Here is a 22,698-nt window from a genome sequence, read left to right as displayed (position 1 = left end):
AAAGAGGGCACGTTCTGCATGGAGCACTGGGTGTTATATGCAAACAATGAATCATGGAACACTACATCAAAAACTAATGATGTAATGTATGGTGATTAACATAATAATTAAAAAAAAGAAATTGATGGGGTTTTACTAGGAAATTGTAATGTAAAATGTCAATCATCACAGTTTTTTGGTGATTAAGGATATGGGAGATGAAAATTTAAGGTAATATACAGGGTGATCAAATACTATCTGAAAAGCATCAGAAGATTCTTGGAACTTAAATGTCTTCAGATAATTCTGCTATACCAAATTATATGCCATAAGCTAATATCCAACCCTGACCACAGTAATAATATTTGCCACAGTGGAGCCTTGAGGACACATCTTTGAAAACGGTGCTTAACAAAGTCATTCCCTGAGCAGGGGGGATGGGTGGAACATTCATCAATGAAGCACCTTCTTTATTAACCTCAAACTGCTTTTTCCCTCTTTATATTAGATAGCTCTTGCTGCATAACAAATCACCCCCAAACTTAACAGCTGAAAGGAAAATGCAGTTATCATTTTACAATTCCTGAGAGTCAGGAACTTGGGAGTGGTTCAGTGGGTGGTTCTGGTTCAGAGTCTCTCACATATTTGCTGTCAAGCTGTCAGCAGGGGCTGGAAGGAGGCCTCAACTGCTTGCTTTGTTCTCCACAGGCCACCTGAGTGTCTTCACAACAGGGCATCAGACTTCCCCCAGAGCAAATGATCCAAGACAAGGCAACAAGGAGGCCACATTGTCTCCGATGACCTAGTCAACCATCAATTCTGCCGTGTTCTATTCACTGGAAGAGTCACTAAGTCCAACCCATACGTAAGGGTAGTTAAGCTCCACCTCTTGAAGGGAAGAATATCAAAGAATTTTGGGCTACACTGTAAAACAACCATGCACCCCAGTTTTCCTTGTCTCTACTAGACTCTTCTTACTTCAGTTTTCTACAGTAAAATAACAAATTTCTTTTTTTTTTCTTCAGTTACTTTTTCTTGAGTAAATATCTTCAGTTAATTAGGTCAAATGGAATATACCCATGATGAATCTCTCGGCTATAGTCATGAGTTTGAACACCTAGGTACCATAATATCATCACCGGGGAACTAGTGTTCTAGATTGTACTCTGAAAGACAGAAGATAGGACTGAATTTAGGTAAAGGGCTTTGGTTTCTATCAGTAGGACCCTTCCTTTTTACTGACTATCCAGCAGTCAATGTTTCTTCTCTTGCTGTAAAATCAGCAATCTGATGGCAATATTAGCTACACAGACTAGCCTGTGTTGTGGGTAGAGATGAGCCACTGACAGATAAAGGCATTAGGAGTTTTTTCTAACTGCCATTCAACACTGACCCAAAATCTCTAAAGCCAAGCTAAACAACATACACTGAGCATCCTTATAAATGCAGGTGTCAACAGGATAAATTTCTAGAAGCAGAATCAATTGGTTAATGGGCATTGAAAATTTCAATGGATAAAGAAGATGTGATACACACACACACACACACACACAGGAATGTTATGCAGCCATCAGAAAGAATGAAATCTTGCCATCTGCTATAATGCAGATGGAACTAGAGGGTATTATGCTAAGTGAAATAAGTCAGTCAGAGAAAGACAAATATATGATTTCACTCATATGTGGAATTTAAGAAATAAAACAGATGAACATAGGGGAAGGGAAGGAAAAATAAGATGAAAACAGAGAGGGAGATAAACCATAAGAGACTCTTAACTATAGAGAACAAACTGAGGGTTGCTGGAGGGGAGGTGGTGGGGGGATGGGGTAACTGGGTGATGGGCCTTAAGGAGGGTACTTGATGTGATGAGCACTGGGTGTTGTATGCAACTGATGAATCACTAAATTCTACCTCTGAAACTAACAATACACTATATTAATTAAATTGAATTTAAATTTTAAAAAATAAGAAAATTTTGACAGATATTGTCAAACTGTCCTCCAAAATTATTGTACCCATTTACCCTCCCACCAGAGCATATGATACTGCCAAATTCTGCTCTAGGCTATCATCAAACTGATCTTTGCTGTGTAAGGGTCATAGCTGTTCTCATGCTGGCAGACAGAAGCAGGGCTAGTATTTCTGAAAAGTTTTGAAATAAGTGTCAAGTTCATTCAGCATCTGTGATGGTATTTTACTGAATGTGTCTGAGTAGAGGATGGAGAACTGAGGTCAGAAAGATGGGTTGAGGGGCTCCTAGGTGGCTCAGTCGGTTAAGCATCTGACTCTTGGTTTTGGCTCAGGTCATGATCTCATGGGTCCTGAGATCAAGCCCTGCATTGGGCTCCACACTCAGTGGGGTATCTGCTTGAAGCTTCTCTCCCCACCTTCCCCTCCCCTCACTCATGCTCTCTCTCTCCCTCTCTAAAATAAGTAAATAAATCTTAAAAAAAAAAAAAAGAAAGATGGGTCAAAAGGGAATGGGAAGTGGCTTTAGCTGACTGACATGAGCTGGGAGCACCTGCTCTTTATCTACAGTTGAATAGCATTCCACTATAAGCTTGTAGCTCTTTACTTTAGCTAGTCCCCCGCTGATGAATATTTCTGGTTATTTCTAATCTTTAGCTAATTACAAACAATGTTGCAATTGTTTGCAATGCATATCTTGCTCATACTTCATGATCCATGCTTACTTGTAACGCAAATTCCTAGAAGTGAAGTACTAGGTCAAAGTGGGTTTGAATTTGTGATTTTGATAATACTACCATACAAACTTAAGGTTTACTAATTTACACTCTCCTAGCAATGTACTGTTTCTTCAAAGTCTTGCCAACATAGCATATTATCAAATCTTCTTTTTATTCGTTTATTTTTCTTTGTCAATCTGACAGGTAAAAAAAATCAGTTTTAATTTACATTTCTCTCATAATGAGTGAAATTAAGCATTTTTTCCATACATTTATAGGTCATTCCCATTTCCTTTCCTATGAACTACCCATCATATACTTTGCACATTTTTCTAGTAAGTTGTTGGTTATATTGATTTATACGGGCTCTTTATTTGAGAGTTTAATTCTTGCCTCTTACATGAATTGCAAATAGTTTCCCCAGTTTGTCAGTTTGTTTTTTTCACTTTGTCTATGGTGATTTTTATTTTTTATTTTTGCCAAGGACTAGACTTTAGGCTTTAAAAAAAATGTAATTTATAACTCAATAATCTTTGATGATTCTGAGGCTTTGTATCACAGTGAGAAAGGTAATAAAAGGATTACCCAATATTTTTATCTAGTACTCATAAAATTTTAGATATTACACCTTCATTCTATTTGGAATCTATCCAGGTTTAAGGCAGGAGGTTGAGTCATTTTTTCCCTAGATGGCTCCCTCATTGTCCCAGTATCACTTACTAAATAGTTCATCTTTCCTTCACTAAGACAAGACAGCACATTGACCATATACTCAAGTTCCTTGTGTTGAGGTCTACTTGTGGATGTTCTAGGACATTCGATTGGTATTCCTGAGACGTCACTGCATATTTCACCGCCAGAATAGCTAGTTACAGCCGGTTCTCTTCCTGCTCTTCCTTCTCAGACTTTTCTTGCCCACTTCCTAAAACAAACCTAATCTGAACTGGGAGAGTGTTGTACCCATAAATGAACGTTGGGAGGATTGACATTTTTACGTTGTTGCGTCTTGGGCGAGTTTTAGCATTTTTCTTCATCCAGGTCCTATAAATTTCTATTGTGTTTATTGCCAGGGCTTTGGAATTGTTTTGGCTGAGCCTGTAAATGGGCTCTTTTCCTTCATATAGTTTCAGTCCGGTTGCTACGGCCATGATGAGCCCATAGGGCCAAAGGGTCCAACGCAGATGTTCTGCCCACCGACCACGTGCTTGTCTCTCACAACTTTGGGATCATGGGGTTGCTTTCCCTGGTGTCTCCACCACTTGCACCTGCTATAAGCTGTCTTTCCTTATTATTCAAATAGCACCACTTCTAAGCATTTCCTTTCCCTCTTGAGTGATGAAATTATCCTAAAGAACGTCAGAGGGGTGCCTGGGTGGCTCAGTCGTTAAGCGTCTGCCTTCGGCTCAGGTCATGATCTCAGGGTCCTGGGATGGAGCCCTACATCAGGCTCCCTGCTCAGCGGGGAGTCTGCTCTCCCTCTCCCACTCCCCCTGCTTGTGTTCCCTCTCTCTCTCTCAAATAAATCAGTAAAATCTTTTTTTTTTTTTTAAAGATTTTATTTATTTATTTGAGAGAGAGAGAGAATGAGAGAGAGAGCATGAGAGGGAGGAGGGTCAGAGGGAGAAGCAGACTCCCTGCCAAGCAGGCAGCCCGATGCGGGACTCGATCCCGGGACTCCAGGATCATGACCTGAGCCGAAGGCAGTCGCTTAACCAATTGCGCCACCCAGGAGCCCTAAATCAGTAAAATCTTAAAAAAAAAAAAAAAAAAAAAGAACATCAGAGATTTATCAGAGGACCTCAGTTTAGCTTAACAAGGCATCTAAAGACCAAGAGGTTGAAAAATCCCACTGCTCTTGCCTGTTCTCAGTGGTTTGCTTGTGCCGTAATCTGTCCTAAGCAGGCATCCCTCTGCTAGGGGGCCAGGCCCAGCTCCCCCTGCCCTCCTCTTGGCCTTTGCTCTACTTTCATCCACCACTAGGCTTCCTTTCTGCCACATGGTGCATCTCTTTTTACTGCAGGATCCCAACAATTTCTTCGTCTGCTTGGAACCATTATTTAAATATTATCTTCAAAACTGTGCCGCTTCGAATGCTAGTGCACACATGTTCTATGCGGCACAGAAAGGGCTCCATGGCGACGCTGGGAGGCGCCCCCCACTATATGCCCACTTGTGAGGTCCCAGTGCACGTTAACACTTTACAGACTGAGAAGTTCTGCAGTAAAAAAGAACCTCCACATTTCACAGATTGATTTAGCCGCAAGAAGCCTGATGAATTAACACCCTGCACGGCTCACATTCCGTGGAACACACTTCAGGGTGCCTCTGATACAATCAGCTCCCGGGTCCGCCTGCGTCACTCTGCGGGGGACTCCTGCGATGTCTGGTATCTACCTGGGCTCAAGGGTCAAGTTCACCTATGAACTGTGAACTGGGATAAAACACTTAAATTCAAATGTGCTCATTCACCTTCAGGATGACCACATAATTTGCAGAGCCTACTTTTATTTTCAGGGGAATGTAAATACGGAGTGTTGGCCGGGGCAGGGCAGTCAATCTCCACTTCCTATAGGCCTGCTGCCCCAGCCCACACCAGATGGGTGACCCCAAGGGACTGCAAACTCCACGCCGAGATGCACTTGGTACTGGATGGGGATGGGCAAAAGGCCCCTATGGAGGCCCTCACCAAATGGGCCATCGGAAGGGAAAACCCAAAGGAACGTTTTCAGACCCACGAGGTAAGAGGGAGGCATGTCTCCGGGCTGAGGACCCAGCGATGTGAGCCACGCATGCGGGAGGGCCTCCCTGCTAGAGCAGAAGGAAAAGGAAGTGCCAGATTTCCTCTTTCTCAGGAGGGGATGGAAGCTTCTATGTGAGATAGATGGAAAACCTAGGGAAGAAGCTGGAAATATACAAGGAGGAAGAGGGAAATGGAATAGAATGAGTCCTCGTGCCTGGAGCTGGTGATGAGGATGAGGCTCTCTGTGCACAGAGCAGCCAACCCTCTTAGTAGGAGCAACCAGCAGAGCTGGCACATCTAGGAGATTCTGTGGGCCCTAGTGAGTGGGGTGGGGGATAAGATATCCCAGGAGGATATGCAGGGGACCGTGCCAGTCAGCAATTCCCCGCAGGTGCTCAGGAATTTTGACTTCCTCACCCATGACCATTTGCTTCCTAGTGGCCTGTTCCAGAAGACTCACCCACAGAACTAGCAGCAACTCTCCCCTCCTTGTGACCTAAGAACAAGCAAGAGATTCTGTCAGAAGAAACCTGGACTATACCTCACATACATCTGAAAGTCTTTACTAGGGCTGCACAGGTGAGGTTTTCACCTGGCCTTTGCGCTGAGCGGGGTCCTTGACTCTGGAGGGGCAGGGGATGGGAGAACACATCTTGTTCACCTAAGGGGCAGCAAAGGATAGTTTGGTTTCTGGGCTGTGATATGGTGCCTCTCGGGGAACAGAGTTGCATCTTGGGCCTTTGTATCTGATTAAGAAGAACAGAAATGTGCCTGGGAGAAAGATCAGTGCCTTCTGTGTACAGCCAAAACAGCTCTTCTTTATTTTAAAAAAAGATTTTATTTATTTATTTGAGAGAGAGAGCGAGAGAGCACAAATAGGGGGAGTGGCAGAAGGAGAGGGAGAAATAGACTCCTGGCTGAGCATGGAGCCCGATGTGGGGCTCGATCCCAGGACCCTGAGATCATGACCAGAGCAGAAGGCAGACACTTAACCGACTGAACCACCCAGGCACGCCTGGAACAGCTCTTCTATATTGCATTTCCCTGTGTGCCTTTTTTTATTAGAACAAAGTATTCCTCTGCTAAACGCCCCCAAACAAAAACTAACTAACAAATCAACCAAGGAAACCAATCAACTGACCAACTAACCAGTCTCCTGATGGAGCAACTAACGAACTGACCTGTCACACAAAGATTAAATCTATTGCTCTTTCCCCCAACTCCCTCTCTTTTCTGTTTTAGGCACTCAGCACCCAGTGTACCCATGCACTTAGCCTTGAACTTGGTAGGAAGCCCACTGCTGGTGCCTGCACTCTGTGAGCTGCTACCATCTTGGACTTGGCTTTGGAGTTTGCCCCTTCGTGGCACCCCATCCTGCCGTGCCTGTCACCTCTCCTGTGCCCTGCCCCGGGTCCGAGGACAGCCTCACCAGCCCTACCTATCCCACTTGACTTGAATGCACAGGGAAGCCAGCAAAGGCTCCCAGGTCTCAGAGCGCTCAATCCCCCAGAGCCACAAGACCACTCTGTTCTGCTGTCCTTGCTGCTTCTGGGAGCAATTTTCTATTCATGCCTTAACTCATCATATGGCTGTTTTTGTCTTATGTGTGGTTTTCGCTAATGCTAGGTCTTCTGGCAGTTCGGTGCATAAAGGGATGTGACCTGGGTTATAAATTACTGTGTTCACAGTGGCCTGGAAAGCTGCAGTCCCTGAACGCTATTTGCATAAAAATAATTCACATATTTCGAAGGGGGAAAAATCAGCACGGAAGCAGGGATTAAGGAGATACCTGGAAAGTAAATACATCACGTCTCCCTTCTTACACTTCGGCAGTCCCAAAGTTGTTTTCCGCCCTCTGAGTCATTTGTTATCACTTTTATAAGCCTTCTCACCCAGGCTAACATTATTTTCTGCTTTGCTGATAAAGGCCACGCTTCTTGGGGAAAGGAGCCTGGGGTGGACATCGAGCAGACTTCCAGCCCAGAGACCCCACCGAGTCTGCATGGGCTTGAGGGCTAGCCAGGCCCATATCTGCCAGCTTCTGGAACAAACCTGTGTTCTGACCTCTTTCTGATGAGGCGGACCTACCACTCTCCCTCACACACGATGGTGCTTCTGATGCTGTGGTAGACTGTATTTTCTGAGTTGGTAGCAACAATACCTCCCGATCTTTGCTGGTGGAGATACCACTGGTGACTTCTGAGGCTAGGTGCTGAGAGGAACGAGGCCTCCTGTCACTCCTGGGCCCCTGAGCCAGTGTGAAAGGAGCCTGACTCTCGGTCACCATGCCGTGAGAAGTCAGGGCCACCCAAAGAGGCCGTGTCAAGGTGCTCAGGCTGACCGCCCCAGCAGAAGCAGCAGGTGACCGTCAGGGACAACTGCCAGACATTGAGGAAAGATGGCCCAGATAATTGTAGCCCCCAGCTGTCAAGTTACTCCCCCCTCCCCCTCAATCAAATCTACCCAGTGGAGGCTCCCAACACTGTGGAGCAGAGGAGAGCCATCCCTGATGCTCTGTTGGAATTCCTGACCCACAGAGTCCTGGAGTTTAACAAGAAGGGTGTTCGTGCCATTACGTTTTAGGGCATCTTGTTAAACGGCAACAGTAATTGAAACAGATGTGAAGTCTCAGATTTCAGAGCAGGTTAAAATGTGTGCAACACTTTTAAGATCCTAAATGTACCGATCCCCTAAATTCCTCTGCTCTGGGACGTTGTGAGGGTGTAGTTTTAAGAGAATGTGAAATTCCAGCCTATATAAAGGCCCACGTGAATTTTCATGAGGTTGGGTTCATAGCCTGGCTTTAATCACGCTGCACAGAGGAGCACCCCTTCCCCCACTGGGCCCCCCGAGCTGGAGTCTACTAATTTCAGACCAGACTCATTCTAAAAAACGTCTGATAATCAAGCATTTCTTTTTTCTAAAACTGCTTTATAATTAAAGAGCTCTTTCAGGATGGGATCAGTACATCTGGATGATAGGGGAACCGTCTGTTGTCAGGATAGAGGGTCCGATCCAGGGCTGCCCCTTAGAGAATGTCTGCTAAGAGCTGTCTCCCAGGTCTGCTCCGATGTGAATGTGAGGATGACAACCCCGACATTGCCCCGTGATTGTTTCTTCCTTCCGTCCCCCCACTTCCCTCCCTCCTTTCAGCATCCATCATGTGTCTACTCTGGGCCAGGCACGGAGCTAGTGGCTGGGGATCGGCAGGTGAGCAAAATAGACACGATCCCTAACCTTGTGTTTAAAAGCTGCCATTTTCTGTCCAGATACACTTAAAATTTTTTGTATATTCAGAATACGCATAAAGCCACGTGGAAGCTCCTGGGTAGTGAGGCTGTCCACGCCTCATGGTTGAGGATATAGATTTTCAGATCAACTCCGATTCTGTGGGCTCAGGTGGAAGGATGGGGACTGTATTCATTAGCCTAATGCTGGCTGAAGTGTCAAACCCCTGAATTTGGAGGCTTGGCACAGCAGGAGTTCAGTTCTGATTCATGGTGTTGGAAGACAGGTGGCATTTCCCCACTTGGGTGATTTTCCTTCTGTTGGTGGCTCTGTCGTCCCCCTGGAGCCTGGGAATCCTGTGTGTGTAGCCAGTGGAACAGGGAAGAGGAGGGACAGGGGACATGCCCACTTGCTTTTTCTCTGCCTTTGTTGATACAGATCACTTTGGAGAGAAGTCATTTGGTCCAACTTAGATGCCAGGGAGGCAGGGAGATACAGTCCCTGGCTGGAGAGCCCCTCCTTGCAACAACCCTGTACCACGACGAGAAGATCCCTATCTTTGTCACGCAGTCCCCATCCCTGCTGTTGGATGATTCCAGTCTACCTTGGTGCCAGGGCACGAGGGGATGACAGCGGCACGCTCAGGACTCCTGAGAGCTGGGGGCTTGGTCAGGAAACCTAGGTGGGGACTCCATTCCCCCTCTGTAGGGAAGATCCTTTACAAAGCCCCACAAGGCCCCAGAAAGGATTTTGTAAAAAGTGTATGTGTGTATATCCCTGTCTGCCTTGTCAATTCCCTCTGCTACCCACACAGGAGAAAACAGATTCTTTACCAAGGAACAAGGACACCTGGGGCTTCAACACACCGACTTTCATAAAAGCAAATGCATAAAAAACAACCAATAAGCATTTAAAATACCCAAAGCCCCTCCACATTAATTCATAACAAAATATTAAGAAGCCTGTCCCCATTGTGTTGGTGGAGAACTTAAAGCCTTTCTCTGACAAAAATTCTCTTCCATTTCCCTCTCAGAGAAACGTGTAGCAGAATAATACCATATAATGGCTCTCACGATGTGTTCCTGCAACAAGGGAGCTTTAGTTTCCATTGCTTTCAATTTATTTTATATTATAAATTAATAATGTATTTGTGATGGAGAGTAACTCATTAAATGTAAGCGTCATAAAGTAACGCACTCAGATAAGAAAAGTGTGAAACGATCCTGATGGGCTCCTAAATGTTACATTAAGTATATAAATCATTTTGTTTTCTCTCTACTTAAAGGAGAGAACAGCTCAGGAGGTAAATGTAATTACTATGATTCTATTTTAAAAGGTCCAGGAAGCACGAGAATAGAATTTGCGCAAACACTGAAAAAGGCGGCTGATTCTGGCCAGATCTGTCATCTTCTGTGACAAAGTCAACCGGATCGTCTGGGGTGTGGCCACCGAAATATGCACTCTCAGGACCAGGCTCATCGGCTCCAGGGCACAGGGAAGCCACTAACCGCTGGGGTCTATCTTCAAGCGTGACGACCTGGGCTGGAAAATGCGTCTGAAGTTTCCCACGGACTCCGCTGGAGAGCCCCCACCCTCTCAGTCCCAGACCTGCAGGGGTTTGGGTAGGGGGCGCGTGGATGGAGGGCCGGCCCGAGAGGGTCTGTGCATGTGGCCTGGTCTACTCTGGCTCAAGCCCGAAGTGGGTAAGATGTGTTCTGGTGATGCAGCGAGGGCTGCCTCTGTGAAGCCCTCAGCACGGACACCGGCTAAAGGAGAGGGTTCGGTTTGATTCTGCGTTGAGAATCGGGCATAACAATTTCTAGCGGCCGCTTTGCCCACAGGCTCCCAAATCCTCAGCTGAGGAAAGCCTCTGTGGAATGTAATATAAAGAAATAACACAGGAGAAAATGCAAGTGCCGAAAGTCCCTTTGCTCTGTGGCCCCATTAGAAAGAAAACAGCTGTGGGGCGCCTGAGTGGCTCAGTCGTTAAGCATCTGCCTTCGGCTCAGGTCATGATCCCAGGGTCCTGGGATCGAGCCCCACATCGGGCTCCCTGCTCCGCGGGAAGCCTGCTCCTCCCTCTCCCACTCCCCCTGCTTGTGTTCCCTCTCTGGCTCTCTCTGTGTCAAATAAATAAAATCTTTAAAAAAAAAAGAAAACAGCTGAAAGAAATATGGTAGGTGTGGTAAGGCTGTTAAGGCAGAGAATGCAAATTAACCATCACCACGACCACCACTGTAACCACTGCTCCAGAAGTAAGGGGGCAGGGACTACCGCCAATTCAACACCGACCAAGGGCCAAGGGCCAAGGTCCCGGCAGGCAAGCTGATTTGTGCACAGTGCCCCCAACCTTGCAGCCAGCCTGTGGAAAAAGCCTTATTGGCCCCTTCCTTCCTTCTTTCCCTTCCTTTCCTTTCCGCTCTTTTCTTCTTTCTAATATTTATTTATTTTAGAGAGAGAGAGAGCATGAGTGGGAGGGGCAGAGGGAGAGAGAAAATCTCTAGCAGCCCCCCTGCTGCGTGTGGAGCACGACACCGGGCTTGATCCCACAACCCTGAGATGATGACCTGAGCAGAAACCAAAAGTCAGACACCTAACCAACTGAGCCACCCAGGCGCCCCATCCCCCATTCTTAAATGTGAGAACACTGAAGCAAAGGGAGCACTTATAAACAACTTACCCAAAGTCGCACAGTTTGTAAGTGGAGTGGTGGATCTGAGAACGTGAACCAGCCTGACCCCAGTGCACGGGGTCCCTTTCCTCTGTCATGTGGCCTTGTTCCTCCCTGTATCCCTGGGGACTTGTGTGGATGACACTAGTAGGTGCACACTAGTATGGGGCAGGAAGATCGGTGAGGGCTTTGGAAGCCATTATAATGTCTGTTCCTGTGGACATGGGTGGCCATTCCAATTTAGCTAAGAGTTGTGTACAATAAAGACTCAGGTATGCCAGTGGAAGAAAAATGACATGCATCTGCTTTAGCATTCTGCACAGCACCAGCATTTCCCCCCTTGGCCTTTTTTTAGCTTCCAAAAATCCAAAAAGAACATCAAGAGCTTCACAGGACATTGCTTTTTAGACAAATGAATCATCTTGAATTTCTGTCTGGCTTTCAGCTCATGTACCACATGAGTTCCTTGCCCTTTTCCTGTCAAACTTGTCTCAAAGCTCACCTCTGCCAAGAAGTGCCCCTATCCTGATGGCCCAAAATAATGACAGGGCACGATACCATTCTCTCTGCTGTGGGCTCCACACCAGCTACATGGCTTATCTGAATATTCATGAGGAGAAAGATTAGGTTATCTGTGGTTGGAATATTCTCCATCATTATCACCATCACCACCATCATCATCATCACCATCATCCCCATCATCACTATCACCAACATCACCATCACCATCACCATGATCACCATGATCACCATCATCATCATCACTATCATCTTCACCATCATCACCATGATCACCATGATCACTATCATCATCATCACTATCATCTTCACCATCATCACCATCATCATCACCATGATCACCATCATCATCATCGCTATCATCTTCACCATCATCATCATCATCTTATAATCTGCAGAGAGTGGGAGCCATGGTTTGTGTGAGTCTGGGGATTCACATTTGAAGTCAATGGAAGATGGATACAAAACCTCTGGACCAAGTGCAGTTTGGGGCTTTATACATACCATCACATTTAAGCCTGTGCAGGTGGAACACAAGGTCTAGACAAGAGCTTTGAGAGCCCAGAGGAAGGGCAATCCCAACTACAACCCCCAGAGGTGGGTATCGGGGGCTCTGTTTTAGAGAGAAGGAGTGAAGCTTAGAGTTTTTGGTGACCAATCTATGGCCACAGAGTGAAATAAAGGCAAAGCTGGGCTTCGAACCTGAGCTGTCCAAGGACAAGCCTGCATTCTGATCATTTTATCACTGTGCCCCCAGTGTCGGCTGGTGGCTTTCTTACCCATTGTTGCTCCGTCCTGCCCAGGTACTGCCTCCTTGTTCTTCCCTATGAGGAAAGAGTGTTGACCTATTTCCTTCCTGGCGGCATATCTAAAGACGTCTGGAACTGAAGAGAACAAAGGTCTCATGCCCCTTCTCTGAGCATCTGTGGCCTCTTTGATAATATGGATGAGTTGGATCAGAGAATCCTCAAAGTCCCTTCCTGATCTTTCAAGACCTCTGTGCAGATGATTTTTTTCCCTAAATGTGGTGAAATTTTAAAATTTCAATATGCCCGTGAGCTGGCTTACTAACTTTGACTCTATGACTAAGAATCACATGGAAAGTAAGAAATGGGTGGGATGGGGTGGGGTCTGTGTCTCCTGTGCCCATCAGCTGCATGCATCCTCTGGCAGCCCATACACACCTGCACATGCCTCTCAGAACCTTCCCGCATCCATGCACAGGGGTCCTTCTCCACTGTCTATTAACTCGGCTCCTCTAGGATCACCCTCTGGAAAGCAACCCCTCCTTGCTCTACACCTTCCGTGCCACTGCAACATGGATCTTGCAAATGTTCACAAGGGCCCTGGCACAATTTTACTATATTTCTTGTTGGTAAGTCTAGCCTAAGGCATCTGGACCCCCAAAGAGCAGTAATCCCATTGATACAGCAATTACTTAAATGGCTACTATTCTTCAAACCCACAAGTATGAGCATTGGATCTGACTTTTGCCAAAACTTCCATGAAGCCGCATGGGAAAACATAACATTGCTGCAGCTGAATTCGACGTGCTCTGAAAGTACAAGGTTAAATTACATAATCTCCATAAACTGCTGAACTTCAAAGCCAAAGCCTTGATATTCTTTCAGGGATTACCAAAGACCTCAGATAACCAGGGGATAGATGGAGGCTGAAGTACATGAGAACAGAGGAGATCAGGAGCTAACACAGTATTTCCTATTGCCTCAGTGAAAGCTGAAAAATCACTTGTAGAATATTCTGGACTCGTCTATGCGAGAGTCTGGCTGTCACTGAATTTCCCTGGGATGGAGTCAGCAGCTGTCTAGCTGAGATGCAGGGGTGAGGTGGGGATGATACATGAGGAGAAGCAAATGAGCTACACGATGAACACCATGATGAGAGGACATAGGGGTGGACCCTTCCGAGCACGGGAGACCCGGTATAAAAGCAGGAGGGCGCTGTCACCATCTGCATCATGAGGACAATGCTCTGTCTTTCACTTCTCCACTAATGCATCCTTGACTATTTCAAATGACATCTTAAAACAGGCAGAGATGATCTAAACCTATGTCAGTCACACCCGTCTCATTTCTTCTTTTGCTGACACTGGGACCCATTATGACTTCCCATTCAGACCTGGAGCATGGCTTGTGTGTGTGCGTGTGCACCTGGGTGGTGTCAGGGGGTGGAGTGGGGAGGAGGTACTCTGCTTCAGCAGTGAGCCTGACCAAAATCTCCTGGCATAAAGATGCTTATATACCACTGCCATTATTTACCACCAAGCAGAAGACACAGGCCAATTAAAAACTAAAGTTCCCCAATTTTTGCCCATTTTTTTTCTAAACTGATTACAAAAACAAACAACAAAACATTACACATCAACTGCAGGGCTCTCTGGACATGTCGCTGCTTTGGGGGTTGATGGTTCTGGAAAATAAGACAGGAAACAAGACTGCTCCGAGTCAGGGGGAAGGGTGAAGGCAGAGGGATGTGCTGAGCACAAGACAGTTTTGCCCCTCTGTCCCTCTGTTGGGCCCTCTGAGCTCATGGCTTGGCCAGGGCTCTTGGGTCCCACGGGAGGCCAAACGGGTCAGGCCTCCTTGCCACCTGACTCCTGTATCCAGGGGTACAAAGGTAGCTTCACCCACTGGATTATGAGCAACTCGAGGGCAAGAATGTGCTTGGAACTTCCATTCCCCAGGACCCCGCGGTGCAGGGTCAGAGTAGGTGCAGAAAGGAATGCTTGTAGAAATCAAGAATGAACGAGCCAGTGGGTAAGCAGGGCTAACCCAGGCATTTAGGTCTGGGTGGGGTGGGGAGATGTTGGGGTAACCACAGGCCCCTTCAACAGACAGAGAGGTCCCTAGCCTAACACCATCGCCTCCCCACTCAGCACCCCAACCCTCTAGCTTGGCTTCATGGGACATATCATATTTTATTTGTTTACTGTTTGTTTCCCCACTAAAATGTAAGCTCCACAAAGGCAGGGATTTTTCACTTGTTTTGGTCACTGCTGTTATCCATAGCACCTAGAACCTTGGCAGATTTTGTAGAACAAATGAAGGCCTATCTCCATCCTCCTAGGGTGGAAGGCCTTGATTCCAAAGTGCCCTCACCCTATGAAGAGCTGTTGATGGGAGACCAGGCCAGAGCATGTCTGGGGCTCAGGGTAAGAAAGCTCTTACCAGCTCGCATCAGACAGAAGGCCCCATGGCACCAGGAAGGCAGGGGTGTGCTGGGGTGTTGCTAATTAGGACTGCCTTGGTGATGCCTTAGCATTCACACTGGGCCCCACTAACACGTGCCAGAGTTTCCTGGATGGACCTATTTTCAGAATGCCTGAGTTTGTCGAGAAAATGACCACCGAAATCTTTTTCACCGATATAAAAGTTCACCTTAGGGTGAAGAAAAAGTGACAATTCAGAGCAAGAGATCCAGCTTTGTAATACTTTAAGATGTACACTCAAAATCTTGGCATTTCTCAGAAACTGGGTTCTCTCTCCCTGCTAAAAAAAACCCCAAAAAGAAACAAAAAACGAAAACACGCGAGTCACTGTACTGTTGATGTGAAACGGGGCATATTCTGTAAGCAGTTGTGGAATTAGTGCTTGGAGCCTTACTTTTGCAAGCAGCTCTGATGATATTCGTCCTCTACTCAAAATGTCCCCAAGGATCCTGCTGCTTCGAGAATAAAGCCCTTGATTCAGCAGCATCCAAAGCCCTTCTGCTCTGGGCCTCAATCTGACGATAGCTCTAATATCTGCCCTGCCCTGTCCACGCACTCCTTGGCTGCCCGCCCTCCTGCCTGCCTCCTCCTTACAGCTCGTTCTGGTTTCCATGTGGGTCTCTCTCTCTTGCTCATCGTGAGCTCCTACAGCAAGGAACATCACCTGCGTTCCCCACATGTGTCCGCATGCCCCATACACAGACGTCAACAAGAGTTTGTTCAACTGCATGGGCCTGCAGCCTCGCACTCTGCTCCACGTCCCACAGCGCAGTGGTGGTATTTCTAGATGCAGTCTCATGGCTTCTCTGTTCTCTGTTCTACCTAGAACCCTTCCACACTCCCCTCCTTCCCCCCAGGATTCATGCCAGAATTCAACCCTCTCTGCAAGGTGTGGGAGAGTCACCAGGGGCTGCTCCTATCTAACTTCCCCCACCCCACTTACGTCCCACAGCCAATCAGAGCTCCCTCACGGGCCATGCTCTCTCTGTGTAGCCTCTGCGCTTCCCGGAGCTACTTTGCCTGCCCGGGGTCCAGCACCCAGAGCACTGTCCGCTTGTCTTTAAAGAGGTTGTTCCTCGGTCATCTCCTCGAAGAAACCTTCCCACCCTGCCCCAGGACCCAGGCACCTGGGCTCTCCCCCAGGCTCCCCTGCATGCACACCCACCCCCCTTGCTTGCCTGTCTGGCTCTCATACCGGGTGCTCCTTCATCTCTGGTCCCTAGTGCCTCGCCCAGACAAGATGTGCGATGCTGCTTTCAGAAGGAACAAACATCTGGATTGCAACCGCTCCACTTTGCTCCTTAGTCCTTGAATGTTATTGCCACAAGACCATACACGGTTCCTGCATTAAGTCCGCGCAGCTACGTACACACTGGGCCCTGGCAGGATTTAAGATGAAAGGCATCAAAACTGCCCCCTTCTTGGCTCAGGCTGTTTCTCGGTGTTTCTGAAACAGAATCAGTTGGCTAGCTTACAGAAGCCCAAAACTACCAAAGGCAGAGGATGACATCTGTCACCACTGTACCGTTCACTCTTCTGGCAGCTACGCAATAGCAGAAGGTTCTAGCGTTTGCTTATGAAAAGAGGTCACTACGGGTAGAAATTCCTGGAAGGCCTTCTGACAAGTGTGCAGGAGCTCCAGATCCTCTCTGGCTGATCTCTGCTGCCCGTGGCGGCCCCTGGGATCTGAGAAGCTGTCCTCCTGTCCCGGAAAGTCATACCAGCACGGACCTGATGCAGCCTCCTCCCCAGGTGCCCAGCTGTGGAGGAGACTCCGGGGACACCCCTGTCAGGTTGTGCCGGCAGTTTCTACAGCACCCACACGCATCTCCATGGCCAGAGCCTGTCCTGGGTCTCGGGCATTGCTGCTTCCTTGGTGCATGTCAGCAAACACGAGGGGACCACAGGCTTGAGACTGGGAACCCAGGATGCTTGGGCTGGGGGGTTTTCACGTTCACACTCTTAATTCCTGACAACAGTGCCCGATCATGAGAAGCCCGGGTCAATCCTAGGATGCCTTGTGCATCCGGAGCGGATTTCTCCAAGGAATAACCCCTGCATGACCCTGCAGGCTTAGCACTTGCACCCACTCCTGTCATGTGAATAGATCACCGCAAGGCGCCCGATGAACGAGGCCTGGGCTACATCCCTGGCTGCAACCCACAGACGACAGCACAGGGCAGTGACAGTTCCTCACATTTTAATGGCATTTCACAGCTGATAGGGCACTTGCCTGTACGGTGTCTCATCTGATCACCCAACAATCTCGTGGGCGAGACGGTGCATGTGTCATCAAATTCCATTTACAAATGAGCACCTGAGGCTCCCAGAGCTTACGTGATCGCCCGTGGAGCCTCTCCTCCCTCTAAAGTGGCACAGGACCGGGGCTCAAACATCCCCGGGGCCCGAAGTGAGTCACTCATCAGTGCTACATGGTACGGTGAATCCTGGCTCCTGCATTTGGTCAGACTGGCAGCATTTAAAAACCTGCAGCTAAGTCTCACATGTGTCCCCAGGGCTGTTAGAGTCAAAGTGCGGCCCTTGGGCCAGCAGCAGCTCCAGCAGCACCCCTGGGAAGCTCGTGAGGAAAGCAGAATCTCAGATCCACCCAGACCGACCAAATCAATCAGCGTCCGCCCTTCAGTGAGATCTCAGGTAGACTTGCTGGGGTTCAGGGGCTCTGCGCTGGGCAATGGCTGCTTTCCCCTCTGCCTTGGCTGACTTTTCTAGCTTCATGCTGGGGAAACCTAGCCTAGCAGGGGAGGGCTTGGGGCAGAGAACCTTCCATCTGATTGCTTCCTGACAGCCACAGGAAGACCCACCTTCACCGCTTCCCTCTCTGTGATAAAGGTCTCTACCTTTGCTCTTTTCTGCCTAGTTTCTTGCTGAAACACTTCTTTTAGCCAGAGACACAACTCCTCAGCTGCCTCTAGATCTTTCCCTCGCCAGCACTAATTCTGACAAAAGCCCCAAAATGGAAGAGGTGATTTCAGTTTTCCTTGACTTCCAGGAATCCCCAAGTCTGTTTCGAGGACTCCCAATGTCGCCGTGACAGAGTCACCACCTCCCGAGTCAAGTCGGTGATGTGAAAATGTCTCTCTCCCTTTCCTGAGGAAGAATTCCTCCTTGCCCCCCCACGGCTATAGGCGCAGCTGGACCAGCTACCCAGTAACCGGTTGATAAATGGGGCAGCTCTGCTCAGAGCTGATTTTCAAGAAAGGTTTTGTGACTTTTTTTTTAAAGAGGTGGAGCTAAGCTTTATTGTAGAAACTGGGCAGGGTTTTAGCTGGCTTCCCTGATCACGTTGTGATTACTGGCCCTCCCATCACTGCTCTCCAGCTGACTCCACCTCCAGAATCTGTTCACGGTCCTTCCCAGACACTTTGTACAGGGAGACAATGAGCCGAAGTTGTGCTGACTGATGTCTGTGTTGAACTAATCCACTTCAGGGACCTCTCCTTTTTCCCACCTGGACTCTTTAACCACCACTGAGCGCGGTTCCTTCTGTATTGTTCTCAGCAGTCAGTTAAGGGGTGCGGGGCCTGGTCTGAGTGGCCCGCAGTGCCTGTCTTGTCCCGAGGTGAGCAGTGGTCACGAGGGGGATACGTGTTTAAGGCGGCAGCCCGTCTTGCCCTCAGGAGAGGCCTCGTTTCAGCACGCAGGGGTGAAGGGAGCAGGGAAACCCTTGTCACCTTCTCTGCCAGTGATTCTCTCTCAAGAAAGGCCACAGCAGCTCACTTTGAGCTCTTTGTTAAGAAGAAGGAGCTCAATATTCTAGTCAGTTTAAAGAAAGGCAAACTTCTAATCACAAACTATGCTCAGAGCTACACGACTGTTAAGTACATCGTTTACTGAATATCTGTTCTTGTCTGTGACCAAAAGCAGACCGTTATTTTCCTCCTGCCCTGGGGACCATCGTGGGCCCTAGCAAAGTTTCTAAACCTGTCTGCTTTTGGCTGCTCTTCAAGAGAGTTGTATTAAGCACCTCTTTGGCAATTTCTGGCTGGTCCATAAGCCACTGGTTTAATTTAATATTGAGAATGCCCCAGGCCTGGGCCCTGGTTCTGGGCTCTAGTCTCCTTACTCCTGCCCCAGACCTTGTCCCCAGATTTTGCTCTGAATCCTTTCCACTAAGGGGACATGTGAGGCTGCCTTGTGACTCAGTCCGTGCTCCATTGGAGCCCCTTCCTCTAGAATCAGTGGTCTGACTTACAACAAAGGAGCCAGTCCGAATTCTCTCTGAACCGTACAAAAGTTGGGCACCTCACACCTCCACCTGTAACTTTATAGGGACATCTAATGGTAGGTTCCCACAGAAAGATCCTGACCCGGGTCTAGACCTCCATTCCCCAAACTCTTTGCTCCCTGTTTTTACTTATCTTGTGACTTCTGGTGGCAACTTCAGAACAGGGCTGAAGCTTGAAGCAGATGGTACGGGGGGGCGTGGTGGTTTTATGGGACATGTGTCTGGTGAGGTGGGGTGAAGTGGGAAAGAAGGCAGTGGTAAAGGAGTAAAGAACCTTCAACTTTCAATTTTTTTTCCCACCTCTGGGGCTGACCAAAGCTAAGCTCTCAGGGCCCACCTGGTCACCTTGGCCAGTATTCTTTCCTGGTTTTTTTCCTGAGTAGTTCTGATTTGGGCCAGCAGGAAGCCCTCGACACAGCCCACAGAGGGCCTCCAATTAGGGAAACCATGAGATCCCACAATTGGCCTAGGATGAGGACTCAAGGTCAACACCAACAATTTGACTTCCGAGGAGGGCTGGGGGTACCCTGCTCTCTATTGAGCTGGAGGGCTTGTCAGGGCTTCTGGCTTTTTGGTGAAAGGGAGGTCATAGCAGTGGGCTCCATATGAGAAAGCAGAGTCAACGACGTTCAGACGCTGCTTTGATTTTGAGAGCCACACTGCCGGGTAATCAGACCCATGCAATCACATCACCAAAGGAGGAAATGTCTTGGGTTGGAAGGAGAATGAGTAATCAGTTTTTTGCAGCGAACATCTCCGTGAAGGAAGGTAAGTTACAGGAAGCAGCCATGTCACCTGGCTCCAGGGACTCACGCTGCTCACCCCAGCCTGAGGAGGGGTAACGGAGCTACAGAGTTGTCCCTGTTCTACCCTTTCTGGGGACCTACCACAGGCTCTCTCTAGAAGATGCTGCCTTTTGTTTTGTATAAAGGAGTTCTCAGGGCGGAAGACACAGGAAGCAGGTGTTCACCGCCCCAGGGGCCGGGGAGAGAATCCCGATCCTGGCCCCGCTCAGACAGCAGGGGACTCTGGGACCTCTCACCACTGTTCCCACCGGCCCAACACAGCGCCAGCTTCCGGACAGCCCAGTGGCACCAGCACTCAGGAGAGCAGCCCAGAGCTCAGGGCCTGCCGTCCGCGAGCTGCCTACCTGTATCTCTGCCTCACAGACTGCTTCTCCTCCGACTTGCAGACGTGCCCCACGTAGTACAAGGGGAAGAACAGAAAGTTCCAGTTGGTGGCAAACCACGTCAGGGTGAAAGGAGCATCGAACTTCCTGAAGGTCAGCTTGGCGAGCTGCGTGGAGCCTGCCCAGGAGGAGCACACACACAGCACCACCGCCACGCCCCAGAACATCTTCTTGAGCTGCGCCCGGGAGCATCTCCAGCAATGGTGGCTCGTTCTGCCGCCGGCCTCCGCCCCAGCCAGCGCCGGGGCCTCCGCCGGGCCCGGGGAGTCCCGGGGGCGCTCCTCCCCTGGGGGAAGAGAAGGGGTTGGTTACCTGGGGGGCCTGCACACCTCCCCCTCGCCGCCCCAGACCAAGGCGCGGGCGGGAGCCAGGAGGCACCTGACCCCACTGTCACTGTCACGGCCAGCCGCCCTGGGCGGGGGGGGATGAGGGGCTGTGGAGGCAGCTTTCTGAAACAAAACTTAAACGGAAGACATTTTTCACTGGTCTAGTTATCCTCCGGGATCCTGACCCTCACAGTGTGGTCCCTGGGCTGGCAGCATGGGCACCCACCCCCCAGCTTGCTGGAAACGGAGCATCTCAGGCCCCACCCCAGAAGCCCAGAAGCCGAAGCTGCATCTCAACAGGTGATCTGTGCGCGCATCAGTGTTTGGGAAACACCTGTCCAACACACACAGGCTGAAATCTTTCCGCCCTGGTCTGTGCCTGCTCACAAGTCCTGCTGTGCCCACAGGGCAGTGGGCATGCCAGGGGCTGGGGATGCCTGCATGCGAAGGTCATAGGCCCTGACCTCTAAAAGCTCCCGGGACACTGCAAGAAGCTCCTCCAGCCTGTTACTTAAAGGCACAGATGCCGAGATGGCTCATCTTATTTTGCGTGCCTAGGAAAAAGAGACTTCTCTCTCCCCTCTTTATCTGTCTCATCTTCCTGCTGATGGCCTTCAGTTGCACGTCGAAGTGTTACTTAAAAACCACAGCCTCTGGCAGCGGCCGCCGTGGAAGGCCTCAGACATTCCATTTTAAGCCACGTGACTTCTGGAAACCAGGCCACAGCCCGCAGCGTGGCTCTGCGGCGCTGTTCCCACAGCCCGCGAGGGGCTGAAAAGACCTTATTTTCCACTGTTTGGTTTTCATTCATGATTGTGTGCGTGTCAGTCAGCTGGAAAATTTAAACAGAGCTGTACCTCGCATAGGGCGTAACTACGGACAGATGCAAACCTCCGGGAGATAGCGTACTTGCCGTTCTTCCGTTCAGCCTGGCACCTGGCGGAATGGGGGCGCCCAGTGCTAAAAGGCGGTCTCCACCACGGGGGTACACGAGATAGTGCAAAATACACCGGGGTCACATATACTCTGTGTATTTTGTTTAATGACATTAAACCAAGCTTTGTATATCACACTTTCTAAAGAATAATAAATCCACGAGGCAAAATCCTGAAAGTAGCCTCTTATACAGACGTTAGCTAATCCTATGATGAACGGCCAGCCCTGGCTGTATCTGTTTTAGCCAAAGGTAATCCCAAGCCTTACGTGACTAGTGAGGGAGAGATCACATCCTTTACTGGCCCCAATCCTACTTGACCCCATCTATATTGTGCTTCCTTACCCGCTTTATTAATGTTTGATGTCCCTCTTCCTCTTTCTTCTCACGTGAGTATATAGGATAGCCAGAAAGCGTTTGGAAAATCAAATGCATAACCACCCTCTGAGCTTCCAGCAAATTGTGTGTTTCTGCCATGGGATGGAGGGGAGGGAGAGGCACAGAACGGCAAAAGCAAGGCAGAGTCCCATCCTTCTGTGTTATGCCCTCTCACCAGGATGTCTGGACGTCGTTCCCAATGAATACCCACAACTTAAGGCAAATTCAATTTCAGATAGAAGCACGCACATTTCAATTTATACACCGATTACCTGACATTGTGGGTTAGCCCTGCAACCCTTCATTATTGGGATAATTTCCAAGCAGTGCTGGGGGTGATCTCTCAACTATCATTACCACTATCAAAACCTCATAGGGAAATGAAAAAAAAAATCTGCGGAAAAAGAAAATACAGTTTCCCACGACTAACTTCCTACTGAAGATGGACTCTGGAGGAGGGTGAGTAAATTCAGGCTTGCGGCTTGTTTTCTTCATTTAGTTCTCCATTGTGGCAAATACAGTTTTAAAACTTAATGAAGTAATGACAGATGCTGTGTCCTGGTACGATGACA

The 22,698-nt window shown here is 48.6% G+C and overlaps 1 protein-coding gene across 2 annotated transcripts in view; it reads right to left on the bottom strand.

Moving 5' to 3' along the window:
- Positions 1-22,698, bottom strand: part of SLC35F3 (solute carrier family 35 member F3) — a 352,895-nt gene that overhangs the window by 78,574 nt on the left and 251,623 nt on the right. For both annotated transcript variants that reach the window (XM_081824293.1, XM_081824294.1), the window contains one exon: positions 20,450-20,774. In XM_081824293.1, the coding sequence (XP_081680419.1) occupies positions 20,450-20,774 (325 nt within the window). The remainder of the gene's footprint in view (positions 1-20,449; positions 20,775-22,698) is intronic.

The sequence above is a fragment of the Leptonychotes weddellii genome, chromosome 6 (assembly GCF_054177405.1).
Source record: "Leptonychotes weddellii isolate Sample4059 chromosome 6, ASM5417740v2, whole genome shotgun sequence".
In the NCBI taxonomy this organism is placed as follows: domain Eukaryota; kingdom Metazoa; phylum Chordata; class Mammalia; order Carnivora; family Phocidae; genus Leptonychotes; species Leptonychotes weddellii.
This window is presented reverse-complemented; position numbering and strand designations above follow the sequence as displayed.